This window comes from Staurois parvus, unplaced genomic scaffold (assembly GCF_062004578.1).
Source record: "Staurois parvus isolate SC_StPar_1 unplaced genomic scaffold, SC_StPar_1.0 ptg000282l, whole genome shotgun sequence".
In the NCBI taxonomy this organism is placed as follows: Eukaryota; Metazoa; Chordata; class Amphibia; order Anura; family Ranidae; genus Staurois; species Staurois parvus.
Window position 1 is genome coordinate 7,906,815 of NW_028318078.1, and position 24,176 is coordinate 7,930,990.

The following is a 24,176-nucleotide window of genomic DNA, read 5'->3' on the forward strand; positions in this document are numbered from 1 at the left end:
AAAGAATCTGCAGAGCTTCTGGTCCAAACTTTAATTTTTTTGGTGTAGCCCCATAGACCTATTTGAGGCAGTCTCTTGAATGTCTCCTCTAGGGAGATGACCCCTTAGAAATCAGTGGGGTTTGACTGCGTAAGTACAGTCAAGGGAAAGAAGATTTCAACCAAACATTCTCAAGATTCTTATGGGCTCTAGCTTGCATGATTTACAGTTGTGCTCAAAAGTTTGCATACGCTGGCAGAAATTGTGAAATTTTGGCATTGATATTGAAAATATGACTGATCATGCGATAAAATGCTGCTTTATTGAAGGGTGATGATCATATGAAGCCATTTATTATCAAATAGTTGTTTGGCTCCTTTTTTTAAATCATACTGATAACAGAAATCACCCAAATGACCCGGATCAAACGTTTACACAGCCTGGAATGTTTGGCCTTGGTACAGACACACAGGTGACACACACGGGTTAAAATGCCAATTAGAGGTTAATGTCCCACCTCTGTGGGTTTTTAAATTGCAATTATTATTATTATTATACAGTATTTATAAAGCGCCAATGGTTCGCTCAGCGCTGTACATTACAAAGGGGGACAGAATGTGACAGAACAATAACTATACAATGCAAAACATGAGGGGATCGAGGGCCCTGCTCTTTCGAGCTTACAATCTAGGAGGGAGGGGATAGTGGTACAGATAGCTGTGGGGGATGGAGTGGTAGGAAGAGTGGAGGAGGTTGGCAGGTTAGCAGGGGGTGGGGTAGGCTTCCCTGAAGAGATGGGTTTTCAGGGTGCGCCTAAAAGAGAGGAGAGTAGGTGATAATCTTATGGGTTGGGGCAGGGAGTTCCAGAGGATGGGTGACACCCTGGAGAAGTCCTGGAGGCGGGCATGGGAGGAGGAGACCAGGGAACTAAGTGTCAATTAGTGTCGGTGTATAAATAGTCAATGAGTTTGTTAGCTCTTACGTAGGCTAGATACTGAGCCATGGGGATCTGAAAAGAACTATTAAAAGTCCTTGCATACCCTGGCAAATCTGCTTTTGAGCACACCTGTAGGTACTGTGACTTGTTATATTGCTTTTGGTGTCGCTCAAAGTAAAGGGGAAAACATATCCCTGTGTCCCAGAGCATGGGGTGCAGGCTTGTCCTGATACTAATCCAGAGGGCTAGTAAATGTAAAGAGGGAAGAATTGCCACTACTCCCGATTAGCACAGGTGAATAAACAAGAAACGACCTCATCCTACGTCTTCCCCAAACCACACATTGTGGTGCATTTTACCCTGCACACTGGTGGTTTAGTCATAGGGAGCCTATTACTAAGTAAGCCCCGGGGTGCATCAGGATGTGTGGTTTGGTGGAGACATGTAGGCTAAGGCTGTTCCTAATTATTTATTCACCTGGGCTGGACTGGAGTAGTGGCCATCCTGCCCTCTTGACATTTACTAGCCCTGCCTGTTTTAGGGGTTGGGTAGGCCAAAATGCAAATTTGTACTTTGAAGGTGTGGCAATAGATTTAAATTCTGATGAGGTGAGCCTTACTGTACCTGCTTTCATCCATTTGGTTTTGTGCCCACCCCTTGGAAGTTCATACAGTCAAGGGAGTGTAGAAGGAAAGGACATGTATGCGTGCTGTGCTGGCTTCCCCTGACCAGGTGGTTACTTACAGCCACGGTCATAGTGAAGGGGTAGAAAGATTACACAGGCACCCAGCTAGTAATCATTCTCATTAAAAATGAAGCTTGTATAAGAGTTTTTTGTTGGGAAAGGTTGTGCAAACTTGCCTGCATGATCCACCTGTCAGGAAGTAACATTGGCTCCTGATTTATTTGCAGACCAAGTTTGAAGCCACAGAAGATGTGTACACTGCCAGGAAGAAACAACACCAGACGATGATGCATTATTTCTGTGCACTGAATACCATCCAGTACAAGAAGAAGATTGCAATATTGGAACCACTTTTAGGCTATATGCAGGCTCAGGTATGCCCCATAACTAGGAATCAACAGAAATGCACTTCATTTAAATGTCAGCCTGTATCTGAGCAATATTAATGGTGGTACATTTTAATTGTTTAGTACAGGACACAGGCCAAGATCTATGAATATAAAGCCTGTGATCTGAAACGTACTCCAAGATATGGAATTTACAGATAAGTCAAAAGTCCTTTTATCAGAATCGTGCAGTACAGGGCACAGGCTTGATATTCATAGACCTTGGCTTAATTCCTGTACTAAGCTCCAGAAAACTAAAGGAGTGGCAAATACAAGACCAGTCATCCTGCATAGTTATCTTATGTATAATTTTTTTTTTTTTAAATACTGTCACCAGTGCAATACATCATATAACTGGTGTGGCGATGATCAGGGACACTCACTGGTAACAGTATGCAAAAAAAAAAATATTTTTTATTTCAATTTTTTAAATATTTGTTTTCTTTTTCATTACATTTTTTTTTAAAGATTTTTTGAGATACTATGACCAGAGCAATACAGTGTTACCATAGTAACACAGTACTACTCTTGGGAAGTGATCAGGATTTTTTTCTTACACACTATGATTGCTTATACCAGTGAATTTCACTGGTATAAGCAATCATTTCACTGAATGAATTGGATTCACAGGCCCTGCAGGCTTTACAAACCCTAAAAACATATATATGTATTTAATCAATCTGTTTAGATTTTTCCTTGGAGTTCAGCTTAAAGCACAATACTGCAAATCTCATTAGATGTTTATGCTGTTTTTTTAATACATTTTTTTCACAGATAAGTTTTTTCAAAATGGGCTCAGAAAACCTTAATGACCAGTTAGAAGAGTTCTTGTCCAACATCTCAACTAGTGTGCAAAAGTAAGTGTTGTGTGGACAATTTCATTGAGGTGGACTTCAAGTCTAGAATTAACTAAACTAAAAACTACTCCCACCCCCTTCTAACGCCTATACTAACTACCCTGTAAAAGGAAGATGCTTATACTTGACTATCCTCACGGCGCTTCAGTCCAGTCACATGATCTCCCCAGCAGCTTCAGGAGAGATTGCTGACGATGGAATGCCTGTGCGGTGACTTTACCCATAGGCTTACTATGGGGCATTCATTTTTCTCTGTCCCTCCTCTTCTTTGAAGCCAGCCGCTGGGAGCCAATCACGTGACCGGACAAGAACGCTTTGCGATTAGGCAAGTATAAGCATCTTCCTTCTACAGCTTAGTTTGTATAGGAGTTAGAAGGGGGGTGGGAGCACATTTACATTTAGTTAATTCCAGTCTGGAGTTCCACTTTCATAGTAATTTTGTTATTATATTTTGTTATTGCACTTATATTGTAGATAGGATTATAAAAACCTTTTTTTCAGTCTGTTAAATATGTACAACCCCAATGCCTCAAAAGTTAGTACACTGTGTAACATCTACATAAAAACAGAATGCAATAATTTGCAGATCTCATAAACCTACATTTTGTTCACAATAGAAAATAGAAAACATATTGAATGTTTAAATTGATAAAATGTACCATTTCAGGAAAAAAATAAGTTATTTTTAAAATGAATGGCAGCAACACGGTTTTAAAACGCTGTTTGTGGAGCACGGTGTGTTTTACTTTAATGTGAGTGTATGTGTTTGGTTCACCCAACGTTTAGTTTATTTTAAACTGTGTTGTGTTACGATATATATTTTTTGTTTTTATACACGTTTTTTGGAGACGTGATTGATTGAAGACATTTGGATTTATTGCCACATGAAAAGATTCACTCCTGCAAAAAATGCATTTGACCTAATGTAATTTGTAGGTTGAACTTAAAGGTGAGCAGGGAGAGTATCCTGAGCACAAGCAAGTCTTTTGGAAAGTAATTTCTAAAAGCATTAATTTGGACATTTTTGGATTTGGGATTTGGACTTTATTGAGTGTGAATTTACTTTGTATGGGACTATTGGAGGATTATTTAATTTTATTCAAATTGTTAGATGAGGAGTTATCACACTATATATTCCCTGTATATATAAGTTTTAAGTGAGGGTACACTTAGTGAGTGGTTACACTGCAGCAATCTCCTATTTTTGGTTCATTTTCTTTATTTATATCTATGGTGTAGCAGTGCACGAGTGTGAGCCTTTTTTCAAAATACTGTATGGATTTAGGTTGGATTGACCCTTTCAGTTGATTTTCTCAATACAGTCATTCAGCAAGGATGCTGACTGTACATGCTGTATGCATGAATAGGGACAAACACATATCTTTATATGAAATATAATAGAAATGGCACAGCAAGCATGTCGGAATATAGAAACCTTGGCGAAAAATGCTTACATGAATATTACCAGTAAAAATTAGAAATATTTTCTTTTCCAACATTCTAATTTGTGTTTGTATACAATTTCAGAATTAATATTTCATTAAAATGTATTTTATTGCCTTTCTGATTTTTATTTTATTTATACAATTCTTAAATTCCACAAAACTACATTATTTAGTTTATTGTTAATCTGTTTACTTTGTACTGGGAGTTTGAGTGCATGTACCCTTCAGAGGGTTGTGATTGATAACCTGAGTAACGTTTCTTGTCAGTGTTCGCCGGGAGATGGACAGTGATGTGGAAAACATGCAGCAGACTATTCAAGACATGGAGGTGGCCAGTGAACCTTTATATTTACCAGATCCAGACCCAAAGAAACTTCCCGTTAACCGAAATTTAACCCGGAAAGCCGGCTACCTCAACATACGCAAGTATGCAAAAAGCTTATGGGCCATCTGAATAACTCTTGACTCCAGTAAATGTATAATGTTATAATTTGTTTTGGACAGTAGGGAAGTGTTACTACATCTCATCTTTTGTTCTGGTGACAACTCTAAGGGTTTTTTCAGACCATAGTGCATTCATTATCACCCATATAATGCAAAGGTGATGGCCCTATAACTTTTGCACAAACCAAAAAATATACGCTTATTTGGATTTTTTTTTTGTTTACCAAAAATATGTAGCAGAATACATTTTGGCCTAAATATATGAAGAAATTATATTTTTTAATTAGATATTTGTTATAGCAGAAAGTAAAAAAAAAATAAAAATAATATATATATATATATATATGTGTGTGTATTCTTTTTTTTTTTTTTCAAATTTTGTCTTTTTTTGTTTATAGCACAAAAAAAATAAAAATCACAGTGGTGATCAAATACCACCAAAAGCAAGCTCTATTTGTTGGGAAAAAAAACTACATAGATTTCAATTATGTTCAGTGTTGCATGACCAAGCAATTGTCACTTAAATTAACGCAGTGCCGTATAGCAAAAAATGGCCTGGTCATGAAGGGGGTAAATCTTCCAGAGGTCAAGTGGTTAATGTTTGATTATACTGTAGCTAACTGGATGCATTAAAAACCACAGCCAAATACATTAATTGCATTGTATTGTACTATATGTGGATATATATTTTATATTTGTTGAACTGTTACTGAATTGCTTCCTAGATTTTTTTTTTTTTTTTGCCTTGTACCACACTGTCTTGAAATATCTGTTTTCAATAAACATTATTGGAAAAAAAAAAAAAACGTCATATAGCCACTATATATCAATAACCGGCAGGACGGGATCCTTCCCCCCGCTCCTCGGAATGCAGCAGGTCAATGCCAGGGAGATGACAACCAGCATTAATTGCGCCCAAAGTAGTAGGGTGATTCTCACTAATTCTACAGATAGGTTCCACCCACGCCCGAATAATAGGCATAGGGATTCAATATCATTGATCATGCACTGGATACACATTGTATATATAGGAATAGATGAACATAAAAACAAAGTAAGCTATAACTAAACAACCTCAAATTCCCAGCTGCTTCCTAGATATTTAACATGCTATATCCTAGTGCCCTAAAAAAAAAAAGTTTGGTAATTGATGACATGATGTATATTTATGAGAAGAAAATCTATTGTCTTGTCTCTGCAATAAAACTCAATAAATATATTAAAAGACAAATGAGATAGCAGCTATTGATTAGATTTTATTCTTTTAGTGCAGTCTTAAAACTTGGAAGTAGCTGAATGATTGCCATAGACAAGTGATCTTTTTTTTTTCATTTAGACACCATTGATACATGACAGCCATTGTCTCTGTAATGTTACCATTTTATTTTTAGATTTTATCTAACTGGTTCGTTTTTCTGTTTTAGTAAGACGGGTCTGGTGTCCTCATCCTGGGAACGCCAGTATTTCTTCACTCAGGGGGGAAATCTTATGAGCCAAGCCAGAGGAGATGTAGCAGGGGGTCTGGTGATGGATATCGACAACTGCTCTGTTATGGCCGTGGACTCTGAAGATCGCAGATACTGCTTCCAGATCACCTCCTTTGATGGCAAAAAGTTGGTATCTGGTAAAAACAATACAGCTATACTGACAAGTTGATATTAAAGAAGTTCTATAGGCAAGAATGTATTCAAACAGTTGAAATGTACATGTTAACTGGTTTGAATGCAAAAAGATTAGTAACTGTATTCAGTCGTTCTCGAGATTCACACACACCATGTAGCCAGGTCCCTTACCCAATTTTTTTCCACTGCAATTTACCAAATAAGTATTTGTAAGGGATCAACCTTGTCTAGTTTCATGTTTGTTAAAGAACATTGGCATACTAATGAGTTAATTCCTCTATTCACATCCTTTATCTGCATTATGTCTGTGTTCAAGTGTTACTAACCAATACACGCCCGGCCAATAGCCAAAAGGCGGCCGGCAAAATGTACTGGATTTCCGGGTTGGACGCCAAATGGCGTCCTCCCGCACATGCGCACTTTTCGCGCTTGCAGAGCCGTGCAGTGGCGCGATCTGTCACCGGCCGTGTACCTCGGACAGATCTGAGTATCGGCCCTGTTGCCGGTGCCATGTGACCTGCTGTGACCAATCACAGCAGGTCACATGACAGTTGTATACAATGGATGGCTTCATTCATGCCATCCATTGTATACTACTTTCTAGCTGTAAATGGTCACAGCTAATCACATGCACATGTGATGTGATTAGCTGTGGCCAAATCACAGCTAAGCACAAAAAAAAAAAAAAAAAAACCCTGAATGAATCGATGTCATTCAGGTAAATGCTTGCTTATAGCAAAGTAATTATTTGCTATAAGCAAACTGTGTAAAAAAACAAAAAACTATGGTAACATTGTACTACTTTGGACATAGTGAAATATGAAAAACAAATCTTAAAAAAATAAAAAAAAGTAATAAAAAATTAAAAATAAAAATATATATATATATATTTTTTCATACTGTCACCAGTAAGTGTCCCTGATCACCGCCATGCCAGTTATATGAAGACGCTGTACTGCACTGGTGTCAGTATGTAAAAAAGAAATAGTGAAAATAATTATTTGCATTTTTTCATTTTCCGAAAAATTATGACAAAAAAAATACAAGTTCAAAAAACTTGCCATGCCTCTTATGAAGTACGTCGGACTGTCTACTTTGCAAAAAAAGGGGTCATTTGGGGGATATCTGTACTGTCCTGACATTCTTGGACCTCAAGAAATTAGATTGGCTGTCAGTACTTCAGGATTGATCAATATTCAGATCTATACCATAGTTTGTGAACTCTATAACTTTCCTACAAACTAAATAATACATCCTAATTTGGGTTATTTTCACCAAAGACATGTAGCAGAATACATCTCGGTCTAAATTTATGAAGAACAATTATTTATTTGCAAACTTTTATAACAGAAACAAAGAAAAACATGTTTTTTTTTCAAAATTTTCGGTATTTTTTGATAATTTAGCAAAAAATAAAAACCCCAGTGGTGATTAAATACCACCAAAAGAAAGCTCTAGTTGTGTGAAGAAAATGATAAAATTTTAGTTTGGATACAATGTTGTATGACCGCGCAATTGTCATTCAAAGTGTGAGAGCGCTGAAACCTGAAAAATGGCCTGGGCAGGAAGGTGTAAAATTGCACGGTATTCAAATTTTTTTATTAAAATAACAAACGCTATTCTCACCTGCTGTGTGCAGTGGTATTGCATAGATCAGCCCTGATCCTCCTCTTCTCTGGTCCCCTGCTGGCGATCTCGGCTCCTTTTCTTTGTGTATCCCCCATAGCAAGCTGCTTGCTATGGGGACACACACTGCATGCACGGTCCCGACATGAACAGCGCATGCTGCGCTCCATAGACATGAACAGTGGGACTTAGTCTCCAACCCACTTCCTCTTCACTACATTTGATTAACATTGACTCCTGTTGCTGTTCGAGTCCCTTGTGAAGAAGAAGAGAGGGGAGAAGAGATGCAGCCATGCACAGCACTGATCTCTTCTCCCCTCTCTTCCTCGTCACAGAGGGAATGGGGAGCACAGACAAATAGAAAACGTTTTTTACCTTAATGCAAGCAATGCATTAGGGTAAAATACATTTTTAGGTTTAGCATCACTTTAAGCTGCTTACACAAGGATCAAAATTATCTAGCTCAACAGGTACTGAACGAATTTCAATCTGTGTGTGGCCCTCTCTGTCTATACAGCAGTCCCTTTTTACCAATTGACTTCTGTCAATTGTCATTTGATCAGACACTGCAGCCATTCATCTACAGTGCTGATCATTGTATTCTGACACCAGAGGAGTCCTGCTGTCAGAATGCAATAGCACAGTGGGAAGGATTTCTGCATCCACCTCACTTGTGTGGATGGGGGAGTTCTGTTTTGTTTTGTTTTTTCATTAAGTCCACTGGCTGAACAAAAAAAAACTATGCGTATATAGCTAACTTTTGGTTGACTGCTTTGTACAATGCAGTAGAGGTTGACTGTATAAGAGGCTGATGTATAGAAGGATTTAGGTACTATTTAAGGAATCATTTTGTTCTAATTTTAAAAATGTAACAATGACCAGACAGGGACAATAGAAGGAATTTTATTGAATGCGTAAATTGAATAATTTTAACATTTGCCTATAAATCTGTTTTATATGACTGTATATAATAATTAAATTTTTTCATTCAGGTCTGTAATTTTACAAGCAGAGAGCAAGAAGGACAGTGAAGAGGTATATAACAGTAACTATGTATGTGCGTGTGTGTGTATCATTTTACAAATCTTTTTTGTGCTTTTTTCCACAGCTGCACATTCAGTGTATTTTTTTCGTAACTTGACCGTAATTATTCTATGGAAAATAGGATGCAGTTGCTAAACACTTACTGTAGGTCTCATTCACAACATACATGCAGAAACACTGATGGGAAAAAATGTGCAGATTTCACTTGCAGACACACAAGTTTACATCAGTTTTAATGCACACATCAGTGAGTTTTATACACGTTGCAGATTCCTGCTCCAAAAAAAATCCACATGTGACAGTGTTGTGATGTGAACAGGGCGCATAGAGAACAATTGTTTTGTTTGTGCCCTTGCAGAACATGTGCAGAAAAACTGCACATGGTGTGAACAAGGCCTTCGATATTCTTCTGCATACTCAAAAGCTTTGGATAGTTGGTGAGCTTGAATGCAAGTTCTAATAATCTAACTGACATGGCAGGCTGGAAGGGGTAGTTTTCTACCATTGATCCAACATTACTAGCAGTCACAAGATGCACACAAAAAACTTTATCTGAATACCTTAGGTGCACCTCATGCACTCAGACTATAGTTATTGTGTAAATGAAGCCTAACAATATTGCTTCATTCTTTAAAGCCTCATTCACATGTGCGTTTAGGGGCAGACTATGAATGCCTGTGGGAAACTCAGCAAGGTTTATGTGAACAGCTGTCAGCACAAAGCCCCATACAAAGCATTGACAGCCTGACTGCTTTCAGAGAGGTTTCCATGTAGTTTGACTACATGGGAATAGCTGTGGGCGCTGTCGGGCTCTAATTCTCTAACTCCTCTGCTGTCAAAACACACTGATCAGTGCTGCAGCCATTGAATGATGAAGGTTTTCCAGACTTCACAGGGAGGGCTACACACAGATTGAAATTTGGGTGTTCCCTGCTGCAGGGGCCGAATTTCAATCTGTGAGTACCCAACTTTACAGTATATTTTGATTACATATTTGATGGACAGGAGGTATTTCAGTATAACCACCCCATAGTTAACCCATTAGCCCCAAGTATCTCCTTCCCCTTCTAATTGTTATATATATATATATATATATATATATATATATACATATATATACATATACAGTTGTGCTCAAAAGTTTGCATACCCTGGCAGAAATTGTGAAATGTTGGCATTGATATTGAAAATATGACTGATCATGCCAAAAAATGCTCTTTTATTGAAGGATGATGATCATCTTACTTGGAAGCACTGACTAGGCTAGATACTGAGATTCCCTTTGAATCCCGGACAATTATTCTGTCAGTTATGGCTGCAATTCTTCTTGGTCTACCTGACCTTGGCTTGGTATCAAGAGATCCCTGAACTTTCCACTTCTTAATAGGTGATTTAACAGTACTGATTGGCATATTCAAGGCTATGGACATCTTTTTTATGTCCTTTTCCATCTTTATAAAGATCCATTATCTTGTTACGCAGGACTTTTGACAGTTCTTTTTTGATCCCCATGACTCAGTATCTAGCCTAGTCAGCGCTTCCACGTAAGAGCTAACAAACTCATTGACTATTTATACATTGACACTAATTGCAATTTAAAAAGCCACAAATGTGGAACATTAACCTCTAATTGGCATTTTAACCCGTGTGTCACCTTGTGTGTCTGTACCAAGGCCAAACATTCCAGGGTATGTAAACTTTTGATCCGGGCCATTTGGGTGATTTCTGTTATCATTATGATTTAAAAAGGAGCCAAATAACTATTTGATAAGAAATGGCTTCATATGATCACCACCCTTCAATAAAAGAGCATTTTTTGACATGATTAGTCATATTTTCAATATCAATGCCAAAATTTCACAATTTCTGTCAGGGTATGCAAACTGCTGAGCACAACTGTGTGTGTGTGTATATGTGTATATATATATGTGTGTATATGTATGTATGTATGTGTATATATATATTATTATTATTATACAGTATTTATATAGCGCCAAAGGGTATGCTCAGCGCTGTACAGTAGCAAGGGGGACATAACATGAGACAAGACAGTAACAATACAACACACGAGGGGTTTGAGGGCCCTGCTCTTTCGAGTTTACAATCTAGGAGATGTATATGTATGGATATATGTATATGTGTGTGCATGTATGTATCTGCGTGTATGTATATATATGTGTGTGTGTGTGTGTGTGTGTGTGTATATATATATATATATATATATATATATATATATATTAAAAAAAAATTTCGTTTGTTACACATCACAAAATGTAATAAAATGTTTTTCATTTGTAAATAAATGGGCCATGCACAAGAAATTTAATTTTCGTGTCATTATAAATAGGAGAAATTACTATTGAATGTGCATATTTTATTCAACGTTACAGGAAACTACTTGCTTTAAATCTAAAAACATTTTCTCATTTTGCTACATATTAATACATAGAACACTATATGTGCAGCATATGTATGTATCTAGTGTGTATATGTTTTTTATGGTATATTAAACCTTAGTTGTATGATATATTTCTATTATATTCAACCTTTGTTACTTAGCAAATAGTAATGCATGTCCAAAAGACATTTTGGAGTGCTGTTTCATATCTGTGCTTACACAGCATTTATTTGAATTTTTTTCCTCTCTCCCTTCACAGTGGATAAGTACAATAAATAACGTCTCTAAACGCATATATCTAACGGAAAACCCCGAGGTGAGTTCTGTTTTCCATGCAATAAACAAATGTGCTACTAACAAATAGCTGTTAAAGGCTAAGTCCACCTTTAAATAAAAAAAACTAATAAACAAATACTATTGTTTGCAGCAAAAATGTGCATTTAATATTCTTTTGCAAATGAGCCTGCAAAGCATTGCAAGCATGATCAGTGGATCGGGTGTGCAGTACACAGGCTCCTGCAGATTCTTCCTCCAGGTCTGAGGTGCAGACTTTGTTTTCTGAGCTGTAGTAAGCACCGCACTTGTGTTCTATAGATATCTACAAGTCCGTCTGCTGCAGTGACACATGGGACTTGTTGTTCATTCATTCACAGATATCTGTGAGTGAATACATGGCTGTGCGAGTGAAGCCTGCACAGCCCTGCAAGATTCTGAAGTGACAGCCTCCGCTGAGGAGAAGTAACTCTGTTGCATGTTACATCCTAAATATAGCTGTAACAAGGCTTACAAGGTGGAGTTAGTTGTTAAAGTGACTGCCGCTACAGAAGACCGTGCCAAAACATCGTCCTGAGCACCTTAACCAAGGTCAGCTGTGCTGCTTCCGCCTTTCACCATATGATCTGCCACAAAGTTACAGTGTACAGTATGAGAGATCACTGAGGCAGGAGAAAGGAAATACGTTTTTCTGCCTACAGCTTACGGATTCCTTCATTCAACCATATTCCTTCCCTCAGACAAGCAGTGGCCTCTTTGCAGAGTTCCAACATACCTCCTGTTGAGTCAGGCGTAGTCTGAGCAAGGGTTCTTCTTTTCAGCAGTCTTGCAGGGGACAGACTTTTCTACTCAGGGTCTGTCTGCTTTGTAAAGAACATGAACTGCTAGACTTTGAACACTTTTTGTTTTGCTGTAGCTGGAATGTATATAGTTGATTTGTTCTAAAGTTCAATTGGGATTTAACCACTTGCCTACAGGGCACTTATAGCCCTTTCCTACCCTGGCCAATTTTCAGCTTTCAGTACTATCACGCTTTGAGTGACAGTCGCGCAGTCATGCAACACTCACCCATATGACATTTTTATAATTGTTTTCTCACAAATAGAGCTTTCTTTTGGTGGTATGTACTCGCTGCTGGGTGTTTTATTTTTTGCGCTATAAACAAAAAAAAGAGCAAACATTTTGAAAAAAAAATTTTTTTCTTTGTTTCTATTATAAAATTTTGCAAACAAGTAATTTTTCTCCTTCACTGATGTGCATTGATGAGGCAGCAATGATAGGCAGCACTGACGGGCACTGATATGCAATAATGATGGGCACTGATAGGCGGCACTGATGGGAATGGATAGGCGGCACGGATAGGTGGCACTGATGAGCTGGCACTGATATGCAACAATGACGGTCATTGAGAGGCTGTTTATCTGCAGTCTTTCTTCTCCACATCTATTCAAATTGCTGAATTTCTAAAGCTTGTCTGGGAGTTCAGAAAAAAATGTGTGGAGATTTGAAATTACACACTGCAGAGCTCAGGAGAATGCTAAGAGATGATGGACACACCCCCCTCTATACAGCACACAGGAACAGAGCTGAGGCTGTCAATGGGGGACAGAACAGAACAGAGCTGAGGCTGAGGTCCCTCCTCGTCACCATTTTTCTCTTGGTGTCAGGAAAACTTGTCAGGAGGGATTCATGCTGATAGCAGAGAAATGAAGTAGCAGACAGAACTTACACTTATTGCTCTTAATTGAGACAAGTACACACTATAGAGGGATATGGTTAGTTCGTATTTCATGTCTGAGGTTTACAACCACTTTAAGGGGTTTTCAGCTAGAAGCAAAAAAAGGTGTGTGGATCCACTTGTTTTTCTTTGTGTTGCATCTACTAAAAAACGTATTATTATTGTATATGCTCTGTGCTTTTCTATAAGGATGCCTTTGGAATTCTAACTTTACAATCTATTTTCATATCAGGAAACTGCTGCCAGAGTAAACCAAAGCGCCTTGGAAGCAGTGACCCCATCTCCATCTTTCCAACAGAGACATGAGAGCATGAGACCAGTGTAAGTTAATCGATCATGTGACATTTGATCATCCATAACTGTGGTATTCAGTATCCTATGAGCAGTGCTGCAGAATACAAGAACCCTTTAGACCTTACTCTGCTTTAAAAGCTGAATTTCAGCCTCCTTTCCATTCTTTCCCAGCTGTACAGGCTTCTCTCTTGTACTGAAATTGCTTACTTTGATTTTACTGCCACACACAGTTGGGTTGATTTAGCCCTGGTTCACATATATGCGGCCATACGGGCCGCGTTTTGCATGGGAACGAGAGCCCATTCATTTGAATGGACTCCCGTGCCCTGTGACACGCAGAGAAGAAGCCCCTGCACTGCTTCTGAAAACACATCCCGCATGGGAACCTCTGTTCCCAGTACGGTTGCGTTTTCCATTGCGGATGGCGTTCCATTAGAACTAATGGCACCCGCCCACGGGTCCGCATTTCTCTGTGCAGGTGGTGCGACTGTACGGATTTTCGTGTGGATTCGCAGCGGCACCACCCGCACAGATGTGAACCTAGCCTAACTAAAACTGGAGATTGTAAAATCTGGTGCAGCTGTGCATGGTAACCAATCAGCTTCTAACTTCAGCCTGTTCAATTAAACTTTGACGAAAAAAAAAAAAACTGGGAGCTGATTGTTTTTATGCAGAGCTGCACCAGATTTTGCACTCTTCAATCTTAGTAATGCAGGCCATAGACGGGGAGAAAAACGGCCGATTTTTCTTTTAAAAAACGAAAAATCGGTCGTTCAAGCGGCCGACGTTACCAGCAATGGTAAAAAAAATCGGCCGATTTTCATCCCGTCTACAGCAGGCAAAAAGTGTCCCTGCAGAGAGCTCTGCTATTTCTTTGACAGTTCCTTGACATTTACAGTGGTTGCAACATTGTATCTATTTGTATCCATTTAGGATACAGATGTTTTTATTCGGAAACAAATAGATACAATGTTGCAACCGCTGTAAATGTCAAGGAACTGTCAAAGAACTGTCAAAGAAATAGCAGAGCTCTCTGCAGGGACACTTTTTTGCCGGACTGCAATTCCTCTTATTTTTCATCCTTCTCCTTCTTCTTCTTCATCATCATCCTCTTCTTCTTCTTCATCATCCTCATCTTCTTCTTCTTCCTCCTCCTCCTCTTATTTTTTATCCTTCTCCTTCTTCTTCTTCATCATCATCCTTCTTCTTCTTCTTCATCATCATCCTCTTCTTCTTCATCATCATCATCCTCATCTTCTTCATCATCATCCTCATCTTCTTCCTCCTCCTCCTCCTCTTCCTCCTCCTCCTCCTCTTCCTCTTCCTTCTTCCTCTTCCTCTTCCTCTTCTTCTTTTTCTTCTTTTTGTCTTCCTCTTGCAGGTCACTGCTCATGCGCAGATTTTTTATCGGTAAAAAATCGTCCGATTTGCCCATCATTGCCGCAAAAATCGGCCGATTTTTTTCCAACTTTACCGATAAAAAAAATCTGCCAAAATACCGAAAAACGGCCGAACAAATAGCCCACTAACGATCCGAAAATCGGCCGATTTCATTTTCGGCCGAAAAATCGACCGATTTTCGACCCATCTATGGCCTGCATTAATCAACCCCTGTGAGACTGCAACAATGGGGTTGATTTACTAAAGGTAAATATACTGTGCACTGCAAGTGCAGTTGCTTTAGATCCGAGGAAATGAGGCGAAGCTCTGCTGATTTCTATCATCCAATCATGTGCAAGCAAAAATGCTGTTTTTTTATTTTCCTTCCAGGTTTCCCTCAGATCTAGAGCAACTGCACTTTCAGTGCACAGCCTATTTACCTTTAGTAAAGAAGGTGCAGCAAGTCAAATAGAGCTAGCCTCATTTCATGCCTGGAGAACCTCCGGCATCGTCTAACCTTCAGCTCTCCAACCTGGCTGTCCTGGACCACCCCTTTTATTATTAGATTTCAGTTCTTTTAATCATCTCAGAATCACATGTGGGCATTACTTAGGGCGAGCTATTTTCAGGGGTTTTTTTTTGCATTACAGCTGATCCCATTGCATTGCATAGAAAAGTACAGATACCCAGTAATAAAATCAATGGATCTTAAATAAGGTATGCACTGAAAATGAAAAGATTGTATTTAAAAAAAAAAATAAAGTTAATAGCATGTTGATGAAGGGGGGGATGGACAAACCTGGGAAGGTAAAATAAGAGCATATTAAACTTCAGCTATATGGAAGCATGTTTTTTGAATTTTTCTTTTGCATTGTCTACCTTAAACTGAACCATGATATTCCTCCTGCTATTCCAGCTAGCAGTACTTGTGCATAGAAGCTGTTATAAGCTCCTTGTGTCCTTTCTCTTGTCACAGCTGTCTACCAATTCCTAGATAGCTCCTGTGAAACTCTGTGTAAACATCCAATTTGCTTACGTTAACTTCCACCACCATCACTGCTTTCCTCATTTGCTGAGTTACATTTTTTCCTGTTTGGCAAACTTCATTCTATAGACAAAAGACTGGCAATTCCATTTTGGCTTACCTGTAAATCGTGTTTTACGGCTTACTGCAAAATTGAAGCCATATAGTGGCTAAATGGTTAGCACTTCCACCTGGCAGTACTAGGGTCGCTGGTTCGAATTCCAACCCCGGCACCACCTGCCTGGAGTTTGCATGTTCTCCCTGTGACTGTGTGGGTTTCCTAGGGTACTCCGGTTTCCTCCCACACTCCAAAGACATGCTGGTAGGTTAATTGGCTCCTGTCTAAATTGGCTCTAGTATGTGTATGTATGAATGTGAGTTAGGGACATTAGATTGTGTACTCCTTGAGGGTTAGGGACTGATGTGAATATACAATATATATGTAAAGTGCTGTGTAAATTGACGGCGCTATAAAAGTACCTGAAATAAATAACTAGTAAAGCTGTGGTGAAGCCATTGTATCCAGGCTAGGTTCACACCTATACAGTTTGCATTTGATCTATTTCTGCAGTGCTTTTTGTGGTGCGTTTTGTGTTTTTTGCACATGCGTTTTTTATGGGGTTTTTTTCCAGTTTGTTGTTGGGCAGATTAAAACGCATCAAAAACGCACTACATGCTTTTCTACAGCATTTCCATTGAAGTCTTTTGAACCAAAAACGCAACGTTTTGCATTTTAAAAAGTCCCTAACCCTTTCCAAAAAATGCACCGGGTGAAAATGTAGAGGTGTGAACGTGTCCCATAGGAAACCATCTTCAATGGACTGCTGTGCGTTTCTGCAAAACGCAACAGAAAACAAATAGGTGTGAAGCTAGACTTAAGGATGAATTTATCCTTAGCTGCGGTCTTAGCATCCACCTAAAATATAACATGCAGCCAAGAGGGAGACTCAGACATGCTGAAGATTGGCTTCATGGTCACGGCAAATTTAACTCAACTTTTCAAGTTTCATAGGTGGCACTGCTTGTCATACTCACCCATTAAAGACAATAAGACCAAATGTTTGGCTTGCAGTTGCAGCACGGTATTTCAATACAAAATCCAGCTTTAGCTGTAAAAAAACCAAAGAACAAAAACAGGCATTTAGGAGGCAGCAGGATTGCCTTCTAAATACCTGTAAGCCATTGCTCTACTGCCCTCTGAAAAAGCTATTAATCGCAAATCGCTTTTCAGAGTGGCAGTACAGACTGCCACCTTTTCAACGGGCTTCAGTGAGTCAGCTGACTCATGGACCTTGTGAAAAGCAGTAAAGTACATCCATTGTGTAGCACAGCAAAGCAGAAAGAAAAGCCTGAGTACGTAATTGGCAAATATGGTTGCCCCATTGTACATATTTAATTAGAAACTGTACGTAGAAAGAAAGTTTTTTTAAAAAAGGTAACAAAAATTACATAATTTACTAGTGTCAAGCTGATCCTTTTTATGTCAATATCTATAAACTGTTAAAATGATTGTACATTCACTTTAAAACAAGTCCACATAAAAAGTAATGATACAGCCAGCAATCTGCTCATGTGCTTTTTGCTCATTTTCTTGGCTGTGGTCATCTGGGTAAAGCTTCTTCATTGCTTCATGATCTAATGAGGGGGTCATTTTAGGGATTGCCATTTGTCCCTGAAAGTGGGCACAGATTCTTGTCCTTGAGAGGGATAGATCAAAGGACAGCACGTTAAACCTCTGCTATGTCTGAATACATGCAGGAGCTTTCTTGTGTGTTTACTTGAGAAGCAGAAGACTTAGGAGAGCTCTTCACTAGTAACAAGGCACGCCTGGCTTTGCAGAACCATCCAGTAATCTCCCTACTGCGGGGTCAGGTTTATTCTTGTTTCTGTGGTATCTTTTGGCACATTTTAAAATATTACATAGACCCAAAAGGCCTTCATGACCTCAGTTTTTCCATATCTTTATGGCTCCTTTCTAGAGCAATTGGCATGATGTGACACCTAGACTGTGCTAGACGCAGAAAAACAGTATATTCAAAGGAAAGTTCATTATTCCAAAAAGTGAAATGTTGCTTTCCATCCACAGCTTAAAAAGACGCTATACAGTATCCTTATTCTCAAGAATAATCCTTACATACAGTATCCACTAAAAGTGGACCTTCACCCCCAAGATCTAAGGCTAAGAGTGTTACCATTACCCTCCGCAATGTAAATCGGCACTTTTTTTCCCCCTTGCTGCCTTCTGGGATTTCCCGTCGCTACTAATCCCATAGTCCTTGTCCATGTTGGGGGCAAGTAAGAGAGGGTGGCTATGTTCCTACATCATACAGCAGGACCGTGGAGAAGGAACGTAACCACCCCCTCTAACAGGAAATCAATCACAGCAGCAAAATATAAAAAAAAGGAATTTGGCGATTTGGAGGAGGCTGAGAGCAATTGAACGGACTTTTCTGAGTTAAAGTGATATTAAATGCTTTTTTTTTTTTAAATAATAAATATGGTATACTTACCTGCTCTGTGCAGCAAAGCCCCAATCCTCCTCTTTTTGGGTCCCTCACCAGAGCTCCAGGCCCTTCCCTCCTGCATAGTGCCCCCATATCAAGCAGCTTGCTCCCGAGCCCCCGCTCTGAGTGTCCATTCACACTCACAACGCTGCTCGACCCCACCCCCACTCTCTCCCACAGGGAGAAACTCAGAACAAGCAAGGGTCTTGTGGTCATCGCTGAATCAGGATGGGTCTCAGGTAAGTTTTAAGGGGGACTGGAGGCACTGCTGCACACAGAAGGTTTTTACCTTCATGCATAGAATGCATGAAGGGTAAAAACCTTGAGCCTTTACAACCACTTCAAGAATACATACTTGAATAGAATTTTTCTTTTTAACCCCTTCACGCCGGTGCCTCCCAGCCCTTTAAGGGGTTTCTGATGCCAGGAGGTAGGGTGGGGTTTAGGGTCATGTGACTGCCATGATTGGCTGTCATGGCAGTCACATGATCGTAAAGGTCCCGATCGCAAGAAGAGATCAGGACCTTTCCATGGGATGCCGACACAAGTTATGGGAGCACTCTCAGCACGTTTGTTTACAAATGGTACACAAATATGCGTTCGCTCAGTGTCAAGGCCCAGCCACCGAGGGGCCTCATATTTGCGTACTGTCGGTGTGAAGAGGTTAAACCAGAGTTTAGTGTCACTTTCATGCCTTGTTTCATTCAATTGTTCACCGGGCTCTATGGTTAAACATGCATAACATGGAATGCCAATTCATATTTAAAGAAAACTGGTGGTAAGAGAAATATTGAGACTACTATCACTAACTTGACATGTCAACATTCTAGCTGCCTGTACGTCCTGCATTATACCATTGTGCCACTGACTCAGAACTGGCCTACAGCAGATGTCGAAACTCCTAATCTACATTGCATGACAGTCAGGTACCTAGTATTTTCAGTATGGTTTCTGTGCTTTCTGAGGCACTGACCCAGAGCACGTTTGCAGATCAGGAGTTCTGACTTCATTTTTACTTCATTGGCTGTATGCTTCTTCCGGGTCAGTCACTCAGCAAGTATTGCTGTTGAGACAGCCTGGTAGCTGGCATTTTCAGAAGGATGTCAGCAATGGTAGCCCCAGTGTTTCCCTGGGGTTTTCTTGTAAAATGTGATTCATGTCACAATGACATTCTAAACACAGCTGTTTTTAATAGTCCAGTACGCATAGCGGAATGCCGAATCACTTCTAGTTTTGCCTGTACCAGTATAACAGCTTAGAGTTCATGAATTAGCCCCAAGGGTAGGCACTGAGCTTTGTGTTTGAAGTAGATACCTAGGTGCTGATCCACAAAGATATCCATACAAATCCAAAACTGGTATAGAGGCACTCGCTGGTCTTACAGAGGAGATAGACCAATACAGCAATGTTTATATTATCAACCTTTCGATGAAGCTCAGTCCATCTTTCTCACTTGTTGTTCTACCTGTACCAGTATAACAGCTTAGAGTTCATCATGGTTTTCATAGGCTGGCAGAACAAAAGAAGTCTAACAGATTCCTCCATCCACGCTAAACAGATAAATCTTCCCTACCTGCTAGTGTATTCTGACATCCGGCTCCAGCAGCTGTCAGAATATATGAACAATGTCTGCATCTGATTGGATTTGACCAATCATTTTTCACCCAGCTCCTTTAACAGAAGTTGAACACATACACCTATATGCAAAAAAGAATATCCAGAAAAGAGATAGAGGTGGATTTACTAAAGGCAAATAGATGTGTTGGTTTCCAACATCCAGTCATGTGCTCTTTTTTATTTTCAATGCAACTGATTGGGTATTCTTTACCACATTTACTGAGAAAAATTAGTGCAATTGCAAAGTGCACAGTTTATTTGTCTTTAGTAAAACCTCTCCATAGTGAATAATGTAGCATGCGTTTATGTTGGTGGTCAGTGGAGATATAGCCCTTTTTTTGGTAGTTGTCAGGGGAAGAGTACTTTGCTTACACTGGAGGTCAATGGGAAAGTGTTCCTTGGTGGTTAGCTTGAGGTGATTGTAGCCGTATTAGTGCATTTGCGACAGAAACAATTGAGTACTGTCCGTGATACTTTTTTTATTTGCATTAACAAACAATTTTGAGGACAAGCTTTTGGGGAGTGTCCCCTTCTTCAAGGTCCAAGCAGTACTAACTTAGTACTGCTTGGACCTTGAAGAAGGGGACACTCCCCAAAAGCTTGTCCTCAAAATTGTATGTTAATGCAAATAAAAAAAGTATCACGGACAGTACTCAATTGTTTTTGGTGGTTAGCATAACAATTGATCCCTTACATTGGAAATGTAAACAACAAATTGTCCTCTTACATTGGAAATCAAGGGAAAAGTTCCATTTACATTGGTGGTCAGCAGCAGGAGAGGTGTTCTCTTGTGTTGATAGTCAGTGGAAAGAGTGGCCTGTTACATTAGTGGTCAGTGTAGTCCCCCTGTTGTGGGCTGTCTAAATCTACACAGTCACTGTCAGCAGGAAAAATAATCATACCACTGCTCACTGCGCAAAAAACTTGAATTCTGAAGGGATCTCAGAGTTCCATGGACCCCTGTTTGAGAAGGGCTGGTCTATGGTGTTGCAGCTACTTTAGTCTGAAAAGCTTACAGATGTCATATGCAGCTGGTTTTCTCTACTGTATAATCATTTCATATCTTTTGCTTCTGCAGGCCGCCACGTTCAAACCCTAGGACCACACGTACAAACAGCACAAGTTCGGTGGGCTCTGACTCCTCTGCCCTTACTGCTCTCTCCCTGGACTCCATTGTAGCTCCAGACACTCCAATCCAGTTTGACATCATCTCTCCTGTGAGCGAGGACCAGTCTGGACAACCTAGAACACCGGGACAGTCTGGCAGGTACATGACGTAAAAAATTGCATCAGCTGTAAAAAGACTGGGAGAAGTTAAGGAATTGACCATAAGAACCAGTTAGATTGTAGCTGACAATTTTCAAGTATGATGGAAAAAATAAAAAGCTGTATCTGGGTGATTGCTACAGAGCTCCTTCACTTGCCACAGACTTTATAAATGATCTTGATTTACGTGTTGGTGCTGGAAAGTAGTATATATACAGAGGGTAAAATAAGTATTGAACACGTCACCATTTTCTCAGTAAATATATTTCTAAAGGTGCTATTGACATGAAATTTTCATCACATCTCGGTAATAACCCATGCAATCCATACATACAAAGAAACCAAAACAAATAAGTTCAGAAATTAGGTTATGTGTAATAAAATGTAATGACACACAAAAAAATTTATTGAACATGCTAGCTGAAATTTATTTAATACTTCATACAAAATCCTTTGTTGGCAAAGACAGCTCCAAGGTGCCTCCTGTATGGAGAAACCAGTCGCATGCATTGCTCAGGTGTGATTTTGGCCCATTCTTCCACACAGTCTTCAAATCTCGAAGGTTCAGTGGGCTTCTTCTAGGAAATCTGATCATTCTTTCCATAGATTTTCTATTGGATTCAAGTCAGGTGATTGGCTGGGCCTTTCTAGCAGATTTATTTTCTTTCTTTGAAACCAATTGAGAGTTTCCTTGGCTTTGTGTTTGGGATCATTGTCTTGCTGAAATGTCCACCCTTGTTTCATCTTCATCATCCTGGTAGATGGCAGCAGATTTTTATCTGCTGCCTTTAACCTTTTGCCGCCCTGCCAATGGCCATTTGGTGGCCAGCAAAATCCCTCAGCGTTCCGGGTGGGGGCCATATGTCGTCCTCCCGGGTATGCGCAGTTTGGCGCCTGCAGAGCCGCGCAGCGGCGCGATCTGTCACCGGCCGTGTACCTCGGACACGGCCAATGACAGATCTGAGTACCGGCCCCGTTGCCGGTACCATGTGACCTGCTGTGACCAATCACAGCAGGTCACATGACAGTTGTATACAATGGATGGCTTTATTCATGCCATCTGTTGTATACTAGTGTGTTTAGCTGTGATTGGTCACAGCGATCACATGCACAAGCTGGGCCAATCACAGCCCAGCTGTGTCATGTGATTAGCCGTGGCCAAATCACAGCTAAGTACAAAAAAAAAAAAACCCTGAATGAATCAATGTCATTCTGGTAAATGCTTGCTTATAGGAAAGTAATTCTTTGCTATAAGCAAATTTGTGTAAAAAAAAAAAAAAAGAAAATACTGATCATTTCCCCAAAGTAGTACAATGGTACTATGGTAACATTGTACTACTTTAGTCATAGTGAAATATGAAAAAAAAATCTTAAAAAAAAGAAAAAAATAATAAAAAATTTAAAAATAATAAAAAAATAAAAAAAAAATTATATATATTTTTTTCATTCTGTCTCCAGTCAGTGTCCCTGATCACCGCCATGCCAGTTATATGATGATGCTGTACTGCACTGGTGACAGTATGTAAAAAAAAAAATAGTGAAAATCATTTTTTAATTTTCCAAAAAATTATGACAAAAAAATACAACTTCAAAAAACTCACCATGCCTCTTATGAAGTACGTCGGACTGTCTACTTTGCAAAAAGTTGTCATTTGGGGGATATCTGTACTGTTCTGACATTCTTGGGCTTCAAGAAATTAGATTGGCCGTCAGTACTTCAGGATTGATCAATTTTCAGATCTATACCATAGTTTGTGAACTCTATAACTTTCCTACAAACTAAATAATACATCCTAATTTGGGTTATTTTCACCAAAGACATGTAGCAGAATACATCTTGGCCTAAATTTATGAAGAACAATTATTTATTTGCAAACTTTTATAACGGAAATAAAGAAAAACTTTTTTTTTCTTTTCAAAATTTTTGGTCTTTTTTTGTTAATTTAGCAAAAAATAAAAACCCCAGTGGTGATTAAATACCACCAAAAGAAAGCTCTAGTTGTGTGAAGAAAATGATAAAATTTTAGTTTGGGTACAATGTTGTATGACTGTGCAATTGTCATTCAAAGTGTGAGAGCGCTGAAACCTGAAAAATGGCCTGGGCAGGAAGAGGGTAAAAGTGTCCGGTATTGAAATGGTTAAGAATGTCTTGGTACATTTTTCCATTTATCCTTCCTGCAATATGAAGTTTACCAGAACTGTATGCTGAAAAACAGCTCCACACCATGATGTTCCTACCTCCAAACTTCACTGTTGGGATGGTGTTATTGGGGTGATGTGCAATGCCATTTTACCTACAAAACGTGTGTATTATGGCATCCAAAGAGTTCAATATTGGTCTCATCTGACCAGTCTATATTCTCCCCGTATTTCACAGGCTTGTCTAAATGTTGTGCAGCAAAACTTTAAATGAGCTTCGGCATGCTTTTTCTTCAGCAATGGAGTCTTGCATGGTGAGCTTGCATACAGGCCATGGCGGTTGAGTACATTACTTATTGTTTCCTTTGAAACAATTTATGCCTGCTAATTCCAGGACTTTTTGAAGCTCGCCACAAGTGGTCCTTGGCTCTTGAACAACTATTCTGATAATTCGTTTCACTCCTCTGTCAGAAATCTTTCTGGGAGCACCTGGTCGTGGCCGGTTTATGGTGGAATGG

At 39.4% G+C, this 24,176-nt stretch overlaps 1 protein-coding gene across 2 annotated transcripts in view; it reads left to right on the forward strand.

Annotated features, from left to right (window-relative positions):
• Positions 1–24,176, forward strand: part of APPL1 (adaptor protein, phosphotyrosine interacting with PH domain and leucine zipper 1) — an 83,535-nt gene that overhangs the window by 33,556 nt on the left and 25,803 nt on the right. For both annotated transcript variants that reach the window (XR_016313398.1, XM_089681901.1), the window contains exons 8-15: positions 1,829–1,975; positions 2,762–2,844; positions 4,557–4,715; positions 6,158–6,346; positions 8,974–9,016; positions 11,683–11,739; positions 13,667–13,755; positions 21,332–21,520. Coding sequence is in view for 1 of the 2 variants with exons in the window: in XM_089681901.1 (XP_089538027.1) it covers positions 1,829–1,975; positions 2,762–2,844; positions 4,557–4,715; positions 6,158–6,346; positions 8,974–9,016; positions 11,683–11,739; positions 13,667–13,755; positions 21,332–21,520 (956 nt within the window). In the remaining variant the exon portion in view is untranslated. The remainder of the gene's footprint in view (positions 1–1,828; positions 1,976–2,761; positions 2,845–4,556; positions 4,716–6,157; positions 6,347–8,973; positions 9,017–11,682; positions 11,740–13,666; positions 13,756–21,331; positions 21,521–24,176) is intronic.